The 12710-nt window shown below is 39.1% G+C and overlaps 1 protein-coding gene across 2 annotated transcripts; it reads right to left on the minus strand.

Annotated features, from left to right (window-relative positions):
• Positions 1-38: 38 nt before the first annotated feature.
• fhl1a (four and a half LIM domains 1a) lies at positions 39-11710 on the minus strand. Of its 2 annotated transcripts, none has more exons than XM_031736429.2 (6): positions 11573-11710; positions 3176-3357; positions 2041-2218; positions 1532-1701; positions 1259-1445; positions 39-708 (listed from the first exon to the last, which is right to left on the minus strand). In XM_031736429.2, exons 2-6 carry the CDS (start codon positions 3329-3331, stop codon positions 554-556), a joined length of 846 nt encoding a protein of 281 aa, XP_031592289.1. In that variant the 5' UTR covers positions 3332-3357; positions 11573-11710; the 3' UTR covers positions 39-553. The 2 variants fall into 2 exon arrangements, with proteins under 2 accessions (XP_031592289.1, XP_031592288.1); XM_031736428.2 differs by lacking the exon at positions 11573-11710 and adding an exon at positions 5909-6000.
• Positions 11711-12710: the final 1000 nt, after the last annotated feature.

The following is a 12710-nucleotide window of genomic DNA, read 5'->3' on the forward strand; positions in this document are numbered from 1 at the left end:
TTCCATTTCTTTCTGCTGTGAAAAGGAAAAAAGGGGGCTTCATATCAGTTTGTTTTTATTCATGTTTTGCATTTAACATCACTCATTAAGAATACATGAGCAGTTTATATTTCAGCATCGGTCAATCTAAACAGTTTTGAAATTCTCATTATCTATTCGTGCATTCAGAGATGTAACAGATTATTAATCAAAGCTGGTATGTATTAGCAGCAGGAAGCAAGTTAAAAGCACTTTTTTCCCAAAAGATTCCAGTAAGCCACTGAAAAGACTTTTGTCTCAATAGGCTCTACAAAATCCTGTATTAGATATATAGTGCACATCACAATCCCACAAAGAAAATATGTCACGTTAGTATCCAATCCCTGACTCTGAAACAAGCTGCAGTTATGTTTATATAGATAAATGAAAGTTAATTGACATAGCCTGTAGTTTGGCAACCTTGCAATGAGAAGTTTCATCAAAACTGACAGTTTTATGCTATTTTTTGTCAAAAAGTCAGTTTAGGTGTTAACTCTACATCTTAAATTCTCAGATGCACAACAGTTTGCACATTTTACAGCTTCTTTGCACAGTCGGGGCAATAAATGTGCTCTCCATTGATGACAAAGCGCTTGTTGGCCAAGGAGAGGGAGCACTTCTTGCAATTGAAGCAGTACTCATGCCAGGACAATCCCTCATAGTTGACCACATTGGTGCCGTGGCCAAACCCTGCACAGAGACACATAAGGTTTTTTTTTTACAAACAAAAAGGATGTTAACATAAAGCATAAAGGCCAAAACATGTAATACATGCTTTTACACTTTGAGACCAAAACACACTGTAAGAGCCGAAGGATTAAATTTAAAAGGGGAAATTATCTCCATTCAAATTCAAGTGCTTATTCATTTATTAGGCATATATTGTGCTTGCCAGAAGACAAATTTTAATATTTGTGCTTGTTCAGCTGACCTGCCGTGTGCTGCCTGAACAAATTGAAGTTGTGCTGAAAGTTTATTGGAAGTAATTAAATGGTTTTCTGCCAGAGATGAAAACAAAGTGTTGCCAGATGTTATGCCCTTTTCTTGCTCTCAGATACAAAAATGTCTTAACTATATAACACCGTACTTCTAAACCTTACTCCAAACAACATGGGTCTTAAATCAGTGAGGAAAAACATGAAGTATGCAAAACATTTTTATAACTTTTTAAAATTAATCCCAACATTATGTAGACATTTAAGACAACAAAACAAAAGACAGATGATGATGCTTCCCTGACCTGTTATTGGGTTCTTGCAGCCATGGCACTTCTTGGCCACATCAGTCTTGTAGCAGTCCACGCAGTAAATGTTGTCCTCGTGAGAAGTGAAGCGAGTTCCTGCCAGAGATTTATGGCAGGTTTTGCACACAAAACACTCGGAGTGCCATGGCTGGTCCTGGTAGCTGATCCCTCCAGAGGTGATGGGCTTGGAAAGGCAGATATTTTGATTGTAATGTCAAACACAACGGGATGATAACAAAATGAAGAGAATGATAAAGTCTGTGTATGTACCTGCTTGCAGTGGAAGCATTTCTTGGCAAACTTCTTTTCGTGGCAGGGAGAACAGTAGATGTCCTCACCCTTGGCCAGGAAACTCTGTGTGCGGATTGGCTGCTTGCACTCAATGCAGGTGAAGCATTCCTCATGCCACACCTTGTTCTTGTACTCCACGTTCTGAGATCCTGAGTGACAAGATGATTGAAAACAAATTATCTGGGCTGAAAATTTGCTTAGTCTATAATGAGGAGGGACATTATGTATATATATTTATCAGTGCCCTGTCTGATATTATCATATGTACTATCATTACTGTTCCATCTCTTCGCTAAAGGTTCATGCTACCTTGTTGTATCTGAGTGAATTTTTAAAATTAAAGAATTCATTACATCCTATAACCTTTGCCGTGTTTATTAAAGTGTTGTATGCACAAAATAACGTTCTATAGAAAAATTATTACCCACAGTAATAATGTCATGATAACTTTTTTAGAGAGAAAAGGTGTGTATATGGTGCAAACCCACCTGGCATGACCACCTTGTAGCAGCCCTGGCAGCGATTGCCATCCTCTCGGGAGCTGCACTTGCCACACATTATCTTCCCATCATCCCGAGCGCTGAATGGCTCACTGGCCAGTGACTTGTAGCACTTGGCACAGCGGAAACAGTCCTCATGCCAGTAGCGGTTCTTGTGGTGCAGCTCCTGAGGGGAAAAAGCAGGGGTGGGGAGGTGAGCAGAGGTGCCCTCACTAAGTCCTCATGCAGACCTCATTAAAATGGAGTTTGTTTACTCATCATGTGGACTGAGGCTCAGGGGCCGAATAGAGAACAAACCTATGTGACCGGCATAAAAGTGGTAATGAAGTGAAGTAGGGTGTGGTGAGCCATGAAGGAGTTAGAGGACTGAGATGGTGGAAATGCGCAATGAAGTACATAAGCTCCATTATTAGGAATGACACATCTTTTCACACAGTTAACTGCCTGTGACCGAGTACTGAGAGCATTTTCAAGGCAGAAGTCGGTGCTTTATAATAGCCAGACCTCAAGTTAAAGCCAGAAAGCACTCTGAACATATAGTACATACAGTTAGGTCCACAATTATTTGGACAAGCAGCAAGGTCAAGCAAATACTGCCTTCAAAGGATTTTGAGGAAATTATTAGGAACAATCCCTTATGTCAGGTTATTTTAGTTTGTCCAGTTACTTTAAGACCCTGTGAATAAAACTGGCTGTTACACCTAAACTGTTTATAATTTAGTTAAAAGCCTTGAATTAAAGCTGACAGTCTGCATTAGTGACGATTTACATGTACAAAAGGCATTTTTAAATTCAGATAGCTGGCACCCTGGGTCTACTCAGCATGGCTGATGTGAAAATGGGCTATAAGCAGATCTGAAGTCTCCTTCTCTGCAAAATGACTTTTAAAATGTTTTTATTTTGTCTTTGGAATCTGCGAGGAATATCTAGAAGGCTTCAGAAACCCTAACCCATTTAAGGATCTTTGCATTGAACCAAATAAAAGAACAACTATTAAGTATAATAGCGTTTAGGATATATTCATGTGTGTATTTTCTTTTCAATTACAAAAGAAATCTTTATATTACACTCAAAGTTTAAACAAGAAAAAAAAATCATTCTTTTCCATCCACACTATTTTCACCTTGGAGTCAGCACCAATGGGGCGTCTGCACTCTGCGCACGTATTGGCGCAGAGCTTATCGAAGCACTTGGTGCACACGTGCTTGTCATCCTTCTTCACATACTTCTTGCCATGCAGATTGTCACGGCAGTAGTAGCAGTCAAAGCGATCAGTCATGGTGGAGGTTAGATAACTCCTGGGACCTGTGAGGAGACGAGAGGAGGAGAGTGTCACTGAATGTGTACAGAGAATCTGCTCTCCACGTTTAGGTCTGCCTACATGGCAGGATGTTTCCTTGTAGCACCAGCAGGGGGCACTGTTGCTTTTTCTACAGCCATGGAATCACCATATAAAGCATTTTGAACCCCTTATAGTGGCAGCTCAGAATGAGCGTTTAAGAGCAAACAAATGAGTAAGTTTGAAGTTGCTTATATTGACAGGTTGAATATAAGCAACAATACATTCCACCCACATATATGAATATATACATCTGACCTCTTAACCTAAAAAAATAGATGCTGAATTTAGATTTAGTCTTCAGTGGAAAGATGTATATGTTTTTTCTGTTTTCCCATTGAGACACTATGACATGTGGCTCTAACAGCAGCATACCAAAGTGATGAGAGAAGTGTGAGTGAGGTAAAAAAGCAGCCCACAGATGTCTACTTGTTGATTGCATGTTTCCTGGCCTGTAGACTTTTTTATCAAGCTCTCCCTGGAAAGCTTATTTTTAGACCATTCGACTCATTCCCTTCACCCCCTCCACCTCAAAGCTGTCTCCCCAGAGCCCCGGCCCACATTCGATCTTTTGTCTTGCGTTTTGGCCAGGTCACTTTATTAGATGATATTGTAAACTTTATGTCAGAGCGGCTTTGCTACTTTATCGGTCAACATTCCTGCATTCCTATCACAGTTGACATCCAGTGGGAGTCATTTTCTGGAATAAATAGTTCTTCATAGGGTGGACAAATAAGCACTATCTAGATCACTTTAAAAGCTTATCTGGAAGCCAGAACGGGTAGCCGAACAGTCTGTGAACTTTAGAAAAATTGATTTATTTGGATACACAGATATCATTTTAATCCGATGCAACAGCAGCTACAGAGGAAACAACGCAGGATATGACAATTGTCCCAGTAACCATAGGAGCAAAGAAAACATTTATGCAGGGAGCTATTTAAGTAAGATGTGGTAAAAAAGCCACGTGAAAGAGATGTGAGGTATGTGGTGTGCCCTGTTCTGCAGCTGTGCTCGAGGGATAAAGACTGGACTGGGGCCTGAGCAGTGACACGCCCTACTCCACCTAAACTCACCCCCTTGTAGCATTTCATGGCAAAACCCCCTTCAGTCCAACACAGTCAACCTTGTCAAATCACACACAGTACACGTTACTAAGCCCAGCAAGCCCGGAGATCTATTTTAGACTTGGACACTCTATTTAAAGTCCATTGACCTTCCAAAGTGGACAAATGTAGATGGATGCAGACTGATGACTGCTGGGACTATGCAGCTATTGTGGCTCCAGCTGACACATTTCCAGGACTTTAATCTGCTGTTGCAAACAGCGTGACAGCTGCCCCCTGTCAAACAGCCGTGATGTACAATGATGCTCAGCTGTGGTGGGAGAGGTGTATACCACTGTGCTCCCTTTGGGGAGGAGTCCTCTTTAGTGGGAAAGGTCACAGTGAGACCACTTCAAGAAGTGAGTCAAACACTGGACAGACTGAATATCAGCCGAAATAATATCTGTTGAAGTGTTCTGTTCTTTGCCTCTGATTCTAACATTCCTTAAAGAAGGCCTACTGAAAAAGTTCCCATCTTCATGTGAAAGTGTTATAGGGGTAAAGGTGCATGCCAAGAACAATTTCCAAAATTTCAAAATAGGCCCCTGAACACATTTAAACAATCACTACATAATTGAACATCCACACATTGTAATATTAAACCACAAATCCATAGTACAACATGGCCTTTTCATGATGATACAATATATTGAGGAGTTATTGGGTCCACTAAGTTATTTTACTGCAGAAAAATACAAAATTCTCCATAGTGTAAGTAGATGTAACTATATATGTAGTTATATATGCTATTTAACAATCACAAACCCGTCCTCTAAAATGAGAGTTGTGAGTTCAATCAGCCTTTTAAACACAGTTTCAATAAATACTCAATATTACATTCACGCAGAAGGTAAAATTCAATGCAGCTACATCAGCTTCAGCTAGGTGAACAAAATAAACTGGCATACTTATCTTATCACATAGTATAATTGACTAAAATTTATTAAATGCTTTTTCTCTGGATGTTTTTTTTTACATTTCATGAAAAGTAAATAAAGTACAGGGAATATTTGAGCTTTAATTGTGGTGTTAATTTACTCATCCACCTTCTGAAGTGAAAAAAAGGTCCTTGAATTCAAGTTTTGTTTTTTTAATACATGCTATTCTGTAGTTTTGTTTTGATCCAAAGGGAAATGTTATATCTGTGTCAGAACTTTAGTGAGGTTTTTGATTAAAATTTAAACTACCACCTGAAGATGTTAAAACTGATCATTTAAAAATAGCCCGTATTCATATTACAGGTGAGGTTGTTTCACACATCAAGAAAATCTCAGCGGACCTGCTCCGTTTCTCTGAAAACAATCAGAAACAACACATTGACTTCATTATCTGAAAACAGACCTGTTCTTCTTATCTGTTACAAAAACATTTTGCACCAGATTAGAAAAAAAACCAGGCAAAAAGTTTTTACCTGAGTGTCTGTATGTCATGTTTGCGTTCCAGAAAGGCCGAAAAGAAGAAAAGAAAGATAACACAGGGTCAGTAGCATCCACAGAGGGTCAAACCTGGAGACCACACATCTTGTTAAGAAATGGGGGGCTGTATATACCCCTCTGTGACCCGACCCCACATCCAAATCCAACCTTCAACCCTCCTGTCCTTTTTAGGGAATGCATTAGAGAACAGATTGATGAGAGAGAGAGTATGATGCAGAGATTAGGTGATGCAGATTGGATTCCTCTGCTGTAACATCAGCAGGTGGAAAAAAAAGAGGAAAACACAGTCTGGGGGGTTTGAATGATGACCGCGAGGGATAACAGATACTCCCACTGCCCTGACTTTAAATGTTTTGTTAGGCTCTTCAGAAGATGTACAGCTGAAATGTGGGATAATTTAAAGGGATGACTCACAAGAGGAACAAGTTGATATTGATTGAGCTGAGGAGGGAAGCTGTTTGGTGGAGAGTTATATAAGGATCTCCTCTTATATATTCATGAGTGGATACTATGGAGAAAACTAGTGGGGTTTGAAGAATAGAAAAAAATGAAGCCAAGAGTGCTGAATTCTTTCTCTGTTATCTTGTTGATTCAAATTTCAGGAAAGAATATTGTATTTAAATCCAGAGGAAACACCCACAAATTCCTCACTAATACTCTCGCCAAAACCAATTCTCCTCATCCAATTACAATACTTAACCCAGACCAACAGCTGAAACAGAAACATTTGTTATTATTAACAAAACATGAGGCCAAAATGATTAGATATTATTTTACAGAAACAAAAGACAGGTTCCCAAGTCATGAGTAGAAAAAAAAACTTCTGGTTAGCAAACAGCAGATATGGAACAACATTATCATTTATTTGGAGCTATCTATTTGACCACCGGATCAATCAGTATATCAAATATAACTAATATGTTCACATTTCTTTAGCTCTCATATGGTCTATGAAAACTGCTTAAGGTAAATACTTGTATCAAAATGTTCCACTATGTTAGCCAGTTGTTTTGCAGGTCGTCTACAACATATTTTTTATAACAATTTTAAAGAAACTACCTGCATGCTGTTTCCTAAAACAAAGATATAAAAGCATAAAGAGTAAATTAAAACAGTAAAGTTGTGTTCTAGCGTTTGACCTAATGTTATGTTCTTCCTTACATTCAGTTAACTTCCACTGTTTCTACTAATACCAGAAACATTATGGTCACCATCATCTTGTTTTCTCATCATCTTGTCAGCTCAAATGCAGAACTACAGAAAGCACTTTCTTCTGATTCATTCAAGCTTTTAGAGTCAGACAAGTTTAAAGCCAGAAATATAAGACCACGATGAAAATTAAAGGAAAGTGAAAGCCCACAGACTAACAGAAAGTAAAGTCTAATGAGTTGGGAACCATAAAACTCTCTATTTATTCCCTAACCAGTGTATAGAAAAGAAAATGTCCTATGTTGCTCACAAAACACATCTAAATATACACACAAACTAGTGAGTGTGTGTCTGTGTGCTCGTGCCACACTGTTTAAAGGGCATCTGGTTGTAATTACAGATTCGATTTGGTCCATTACCATAGAACACAATATTACATTTGTTCTCTTTTATAATCTGTCACACAATTACTGCAAACCCACAAAGACTAATCAATATGTCGAGAGGCGCCATGACTCCCAAGCCTATAAAAATCTCCAGTAGATGGTCTGCTCAGGAAATCTGTTACTTCTCAGTTTATTTGCATACTTAAATTTAAGTCTTGTTTCAGATTATTATGTCTGTAACCAGATAATTTTGCCCCACATCCTTTTTCTCCCTTAGTTTGTTTGGGTCATCTGTCTTAGTCTTTATCTCTTTATCTGCACTGCGATGCATTCCTCTCATTGTTGCGTTGACTTCATGTGAATTTTTATGATAAGGGGTGGGGCAAAATACTCCATGGAAAATTGGAAAGGTCACAGTCTAACAGTTTGACAAAATGAATAACTGATAATGGGATAATTATGATGACGGTGGTAAACGGTGGATTTTTTTTCTTTCTTTTTATTTTTTAATATTAAGGTACACACTCTGTCATTTAGAAGGTTTTACACATCAGGACATAATAGATCATCCAGATATTACCAGATATTAAAATTTAAATTTCCTTATATAAGTAAAACCTCAAATGAAGAACAACACATGACATAGTGTACATCCACGTTTCATTAACTTGCAGAACTGCCTGCAATAATTTAAAGTAATTGTTTTCTGCATGTACTTATCAGTCTCTCACATCATTGTGGAGGAATTTTGTCCCACTTTTCTGTACAACGTTGCTTCAGTTCATTCACAGGTTTTTTAAGGTCTCACCGCAGCATTTCAGTCTGGTTGAGGTCTGGACTCTGACTAGGCTTTTGCAACACCGTGATTCTTTTGTTTTTCAGTCATTCTGCTGTATATTTGTTCCTCTGCTTGGGATCGTTGGCCTGCTGCCTGCCCCAATTTAGGTCAAAATTCAGCTGTCAGACAGATGGCTGACAACCGAATTCAAACGTCACCCTCTGCCACCTTGCTCGACAGTTGGTATGAGGTATTTATGCTGACATGCTTTTTGGTTTTCTCCAAACATGGTGTTCTGCATTATGGCCACACATCTCCAATTTAGTACTGCCTGTCCAAAGGGCATTGTAGCCTGTTCAGATACAGCTTTTCAGAAGTAACATGCTATCAAAGTCTGAGATGTAGCACTTTGGTTTTTGGTGTTGTTTTGCAGTTTCTCTGAGCATCGCAAAGCCTGACAGTATGGAAATGACCTCATAACCCTTCCCTGACTGACGGGCAGTAACAATTGCTTCTTTGAGATCATTGCTGATGTCTGTCTCTCTAGGCATCCCTTAAAGACACAACTTGCATATGAACAGCAAACTGCCAAAATCTCTGCTGTTATAGATGTGCTCACATTTACTGATGATCAGTGATTCAAGTGCATTTGATTAAAAGTACCTGGCTGCTACTTATCCTTTTTTGGGAAACCCAAATAACCCCTGGTCAGCTGACTCACTAAAATATGTTCCAAGTAAGAAAATCCAGGTTGGTGATGTAATAAATTTGCCATTTTTACATTTAGAGAAAAAAGGAGGACAAAGGCTGTAAAGTCATCCACACTGCTGATGGAAACAGACAGTAATACAGGCAGTTATATGCCCTCTCACACAGTGTGTGTACTTTTGAAACTGCTCCTGTTGTGAGACGCAATGACTTTGATGAATTTTTAGGTAGAGGTTCCAGGCTCTTTATCTAACACCTCTCTAAGCTGGCAGCGCTGAGAGACAGGAAATCTGGCCTGTACTTCCTGAATAATAACAAGTCATTCGGGGTGACTGACATAGGCAGCCACCCTCATTCTCATTGTTACCAACAGCAACAAAACCCTTGTCTATTTGTCTGAGAGCTCATTTCTCAACATGACCTCGTGTCCTGGACATCTCAGTGTCTCAGTCACCCTCCAAATCTGGTTAGTGGGCAGACAGCCTGAGCCGCACTATCTCTGTCAGGGGAACAGTGACTCACCAAAGACACACAGAAACACACACACAGCGACATAGCACACCAACCATTTGTTCATGTGCGGAGCTGTGTTACAAGATGGACATAGGGTCAGGATGAGACTGCAAGACCCAAACACGCCGAGGTCAAATATATTCCAATGAAAAGGCCACAAGGGACGGTCGATCAACACAGTAACACTCTTGTTGAACTAATATATCTTAGATGTGAGTGTTGCTAACACATGTCAGCGTTCTGGTTGTCAGAGTAATACAATGTTATACTTGTACGTATAAAATAATGTCAAACAGCAAAAGGGTACCTTTTTTAAAAAAAAATTTCATAGTCATTATCCTACTTCTCCAGGCCAAATCACACCATGATCTATGTCATCATAATCATTTGTTACTCTAAGACTGACTTAGGTTGGAATTAACATGAAATAAAGTCATACTTTCCAAATTGCATGACCTTTCACTCAGTTGCATTTAACTGACGGCTATAGCAGTTGTATAAAAGCATATACAGAACAGAAATATAGCTATTTAAATCTGTTGAACTCAGTCCCACATCAAACAGCTACAGTGACATGCTAATTAATTCTTGTGTAATGACTGTAAATGGGCACATTTTGCACATTTGTGCACTTAATTACGTATAACTTTAATATTCAGCAGTGTAAATTTGCTCTTTTTGTGTTGACATTGAACTTGTATATAAAAGACCGTATAACAACATGATCCGTCCTTTCAAAAGGATAAAGAATCCCAATCACATTTTTCTCAGCGATTTTCTGTTTGTTTGTTTTTTGTGTGGCTAAAGAGGGAAAATAAAGGAGGACTAGTACATCTACACAGAGCACAGAGAGGATATTACTTCCTCTCAGCGGGGTCGGCCCACACAGATAAACAAGCAGCATTGCCTATTTAGGTTCTGGGCTGGTGAGAGCGCTGTTTCATGCGTTTCATCAACTCAGTCATCAGCACTCAGGCAAAACCTCTTTGTTTGTCTCTCTCTTCACTCTGTTTACACATATGAAAGAAATGATGGAACTTCCCTCTTAACTAAAGTATGTCTCTGTCAGGATAAACTGCTGGCTTAACCCCCCCCCCCAAGTTGCCTAAGTGTGGCAGATGTTGATGTAAGGTACCCTCACAGGCACTGACACATAGCACTTTAAATGTATATCAACTATATATCACATAACAGGCTTTATAAATGAATAATCTGTCACTCCCTGCTTGGATGTGTACACTGCTTTTATGCTGATTTTACTAAAAGTTAAAAAAAAAAAAGAAAAAAGACTTAGACAGGAGGAACAGTCTTTTTAGTTTGAAACTGGGTTAATTTATGTCCCATTTAAGTACAAAGTTTTTATGGATTTTGAAGGATGGTGAAGTCATACTGGAAACACAAAAAGGTCCAGTGTTCCAAAGAAAAAGCGGTAATCTCCAGGTCTCTTTAATGACATCATGCATTTGGTTTGGCAGCTGCCCAAACGGGAAGGGAGGAGATGGTAAGCTGGTTTATGCTGTCACAGTTTATGGCCACACATCATACCTTTGGGTTTTGCTCTTCATTATACAAACAAAAATGTATCTGTAGCACATATATGTCAGTACAAACCGTTACTAGATTTCCAATCCAAAGCAATATTCTTGCAACTATTCCTATGAGTGTAAATGAGTTATATCCAGATATTATATAGTATATAAGAGTTCCTCACAGATTACCTTAGAATTAGTTAATTTGCTAATAAAAGTAAGCATAAGCATATATCTATAAACATACGGAATACATAAAAGAACATTTTCTTCTTCATTTAAATATATGCGGGCTGACGCCCTAAACAAAGCGCATCACCTGTTGCGTGCCATAGTGCATGAAATAGGCAGCTGATTTCAGAGTAATTCAAGCATGTTACATATTTCCACACGGACACTTTGCGTAATTAACTTAAATGTCTGAAATGTCCGTCCGATAAGGAAGAAAAGTAACAATTACGCATTTTAAGTGTAAGTTTTTGGCACAAACATCCTTGTGATAAACCGCTCCTTGTTTCACATAAACTAAAGCGAACTTTAGCAGCTGCCTAATAATGCGCTGCGGTTTGGACTCACCTTTGCAACGCGTAAAGATGAGCGCCTTTCACTCTACGCCAGCAGTGCGTCCAGTGGGTTTGGCCGAGAGGTGAAATCTGCTGAGGCGACGAGGCTTTAAAGACAGGGGGAGCAAAGGAAAAAAAAAAAAAGAAGCTTGAGGACATCAGCCAAACCTCTGTAAGCGCTCATAAACAATGACCTCAGCCAGGAATTTACAAGCCCTCTTAGCGAAGTTCTCATCGGTCCTACAGTCAAGACAAAGGAATCGTTTATCATTTATCTGCATCAACGAGCACTGACACTTTGACATTCATTAGCGGGTGTCACGGCAGGTCTGCGCTACAGGAAACCTGTGGTATGAAATTATTAACGCTTGCAGCATTTTTTTTTTTTTTCAGTTTTGATCCTACAAAAAATAAATAAATAAATAAATAAAAATGAAAAAAATAGTCTGACTTGTTAACTTCACACACTTTTGTCCCACTTCTGTGCTGGCCTCACTTGCCTCCTTCTTTGGTAATGAATAGACGAATAACATCAAGATGACTCATTCTAAAACTCAAAGTAAATACTTGCAGCTTGCAAGCTTAAGCCCCAAACTTCTTCCAGCACAATTACAAAGTGATGATTAAATGCTGAAAAGGTGCTGCTCTTATGTAACACAGATGGCACCTTTTATAGACGTAACCGCCAATGCATCATCGCTTGAACTTCATCCATATCCATCCACTGAGAAACACCAGGCCTGTGAAAAAGATGACTGATGATCCATTTGCTTGTCAAGTCGGTGAAGATTTGGAGGAATGATTTAATGGTCAGAAGGTCCTGCTCGTCGTTTTAAGGCTGTCATGGTTAGTCAAACACCTGGCATAAATACAGATTCATTCATTCAGCTCAATGCGTACGCCAAAAAACCCATTATATCTATTTATTTCCAGCCATATGCATCTGCATGCGTGCCTACTTAATAATAAGCCGCTAATTGCAAACACGTCACATTACTGTAAGCACACAGCAACTGTTGTGACATAAGAGCCACAACATTGATTAGAGCCATGTGTTCAGGCTGTGCAGGTCCTTGCAAACCTTGTCATAAATGTATGAATTCAATGGTGCACAGGGAGAAAAAATACCTTCTGCAGAGCATCAAACTTTC

The sequence above is a fragment of the Oreochromis aureus genome, linkage group 2 (genome assembly GCF_013358895.1).
Source record: "Oreochromis aureus strain Israel breed Guangdong linkage group 2, ZZ_aureus, whole genome shotgun sequence".
NCBI lineage: Eukaryota > Metazoa > Chordata > Actinopteri > Cichliformes > Cichlidae > Oreochromis > Oreochromis aureus.

Bases quoted from the DNA above. Each gene is read 5' to 3' on its own strand.
- fhl1a (XM_031736428.2), bottom strand. The intron at 2,219-3,175 runs GTGAAAATAGTG...TTTTCCCCTCAG, and splicing joins CCATTGGTGCTGACTCCAAG to GAGCTGCACCACAAGAACCG. The intron at 1,446-1,531 runs GTACATACACAG...TGCCTTTCCAAG, and splicing joins AATGCTTCCACTGCAAGCAG to CCCATCACCTCTGGAGGGAT.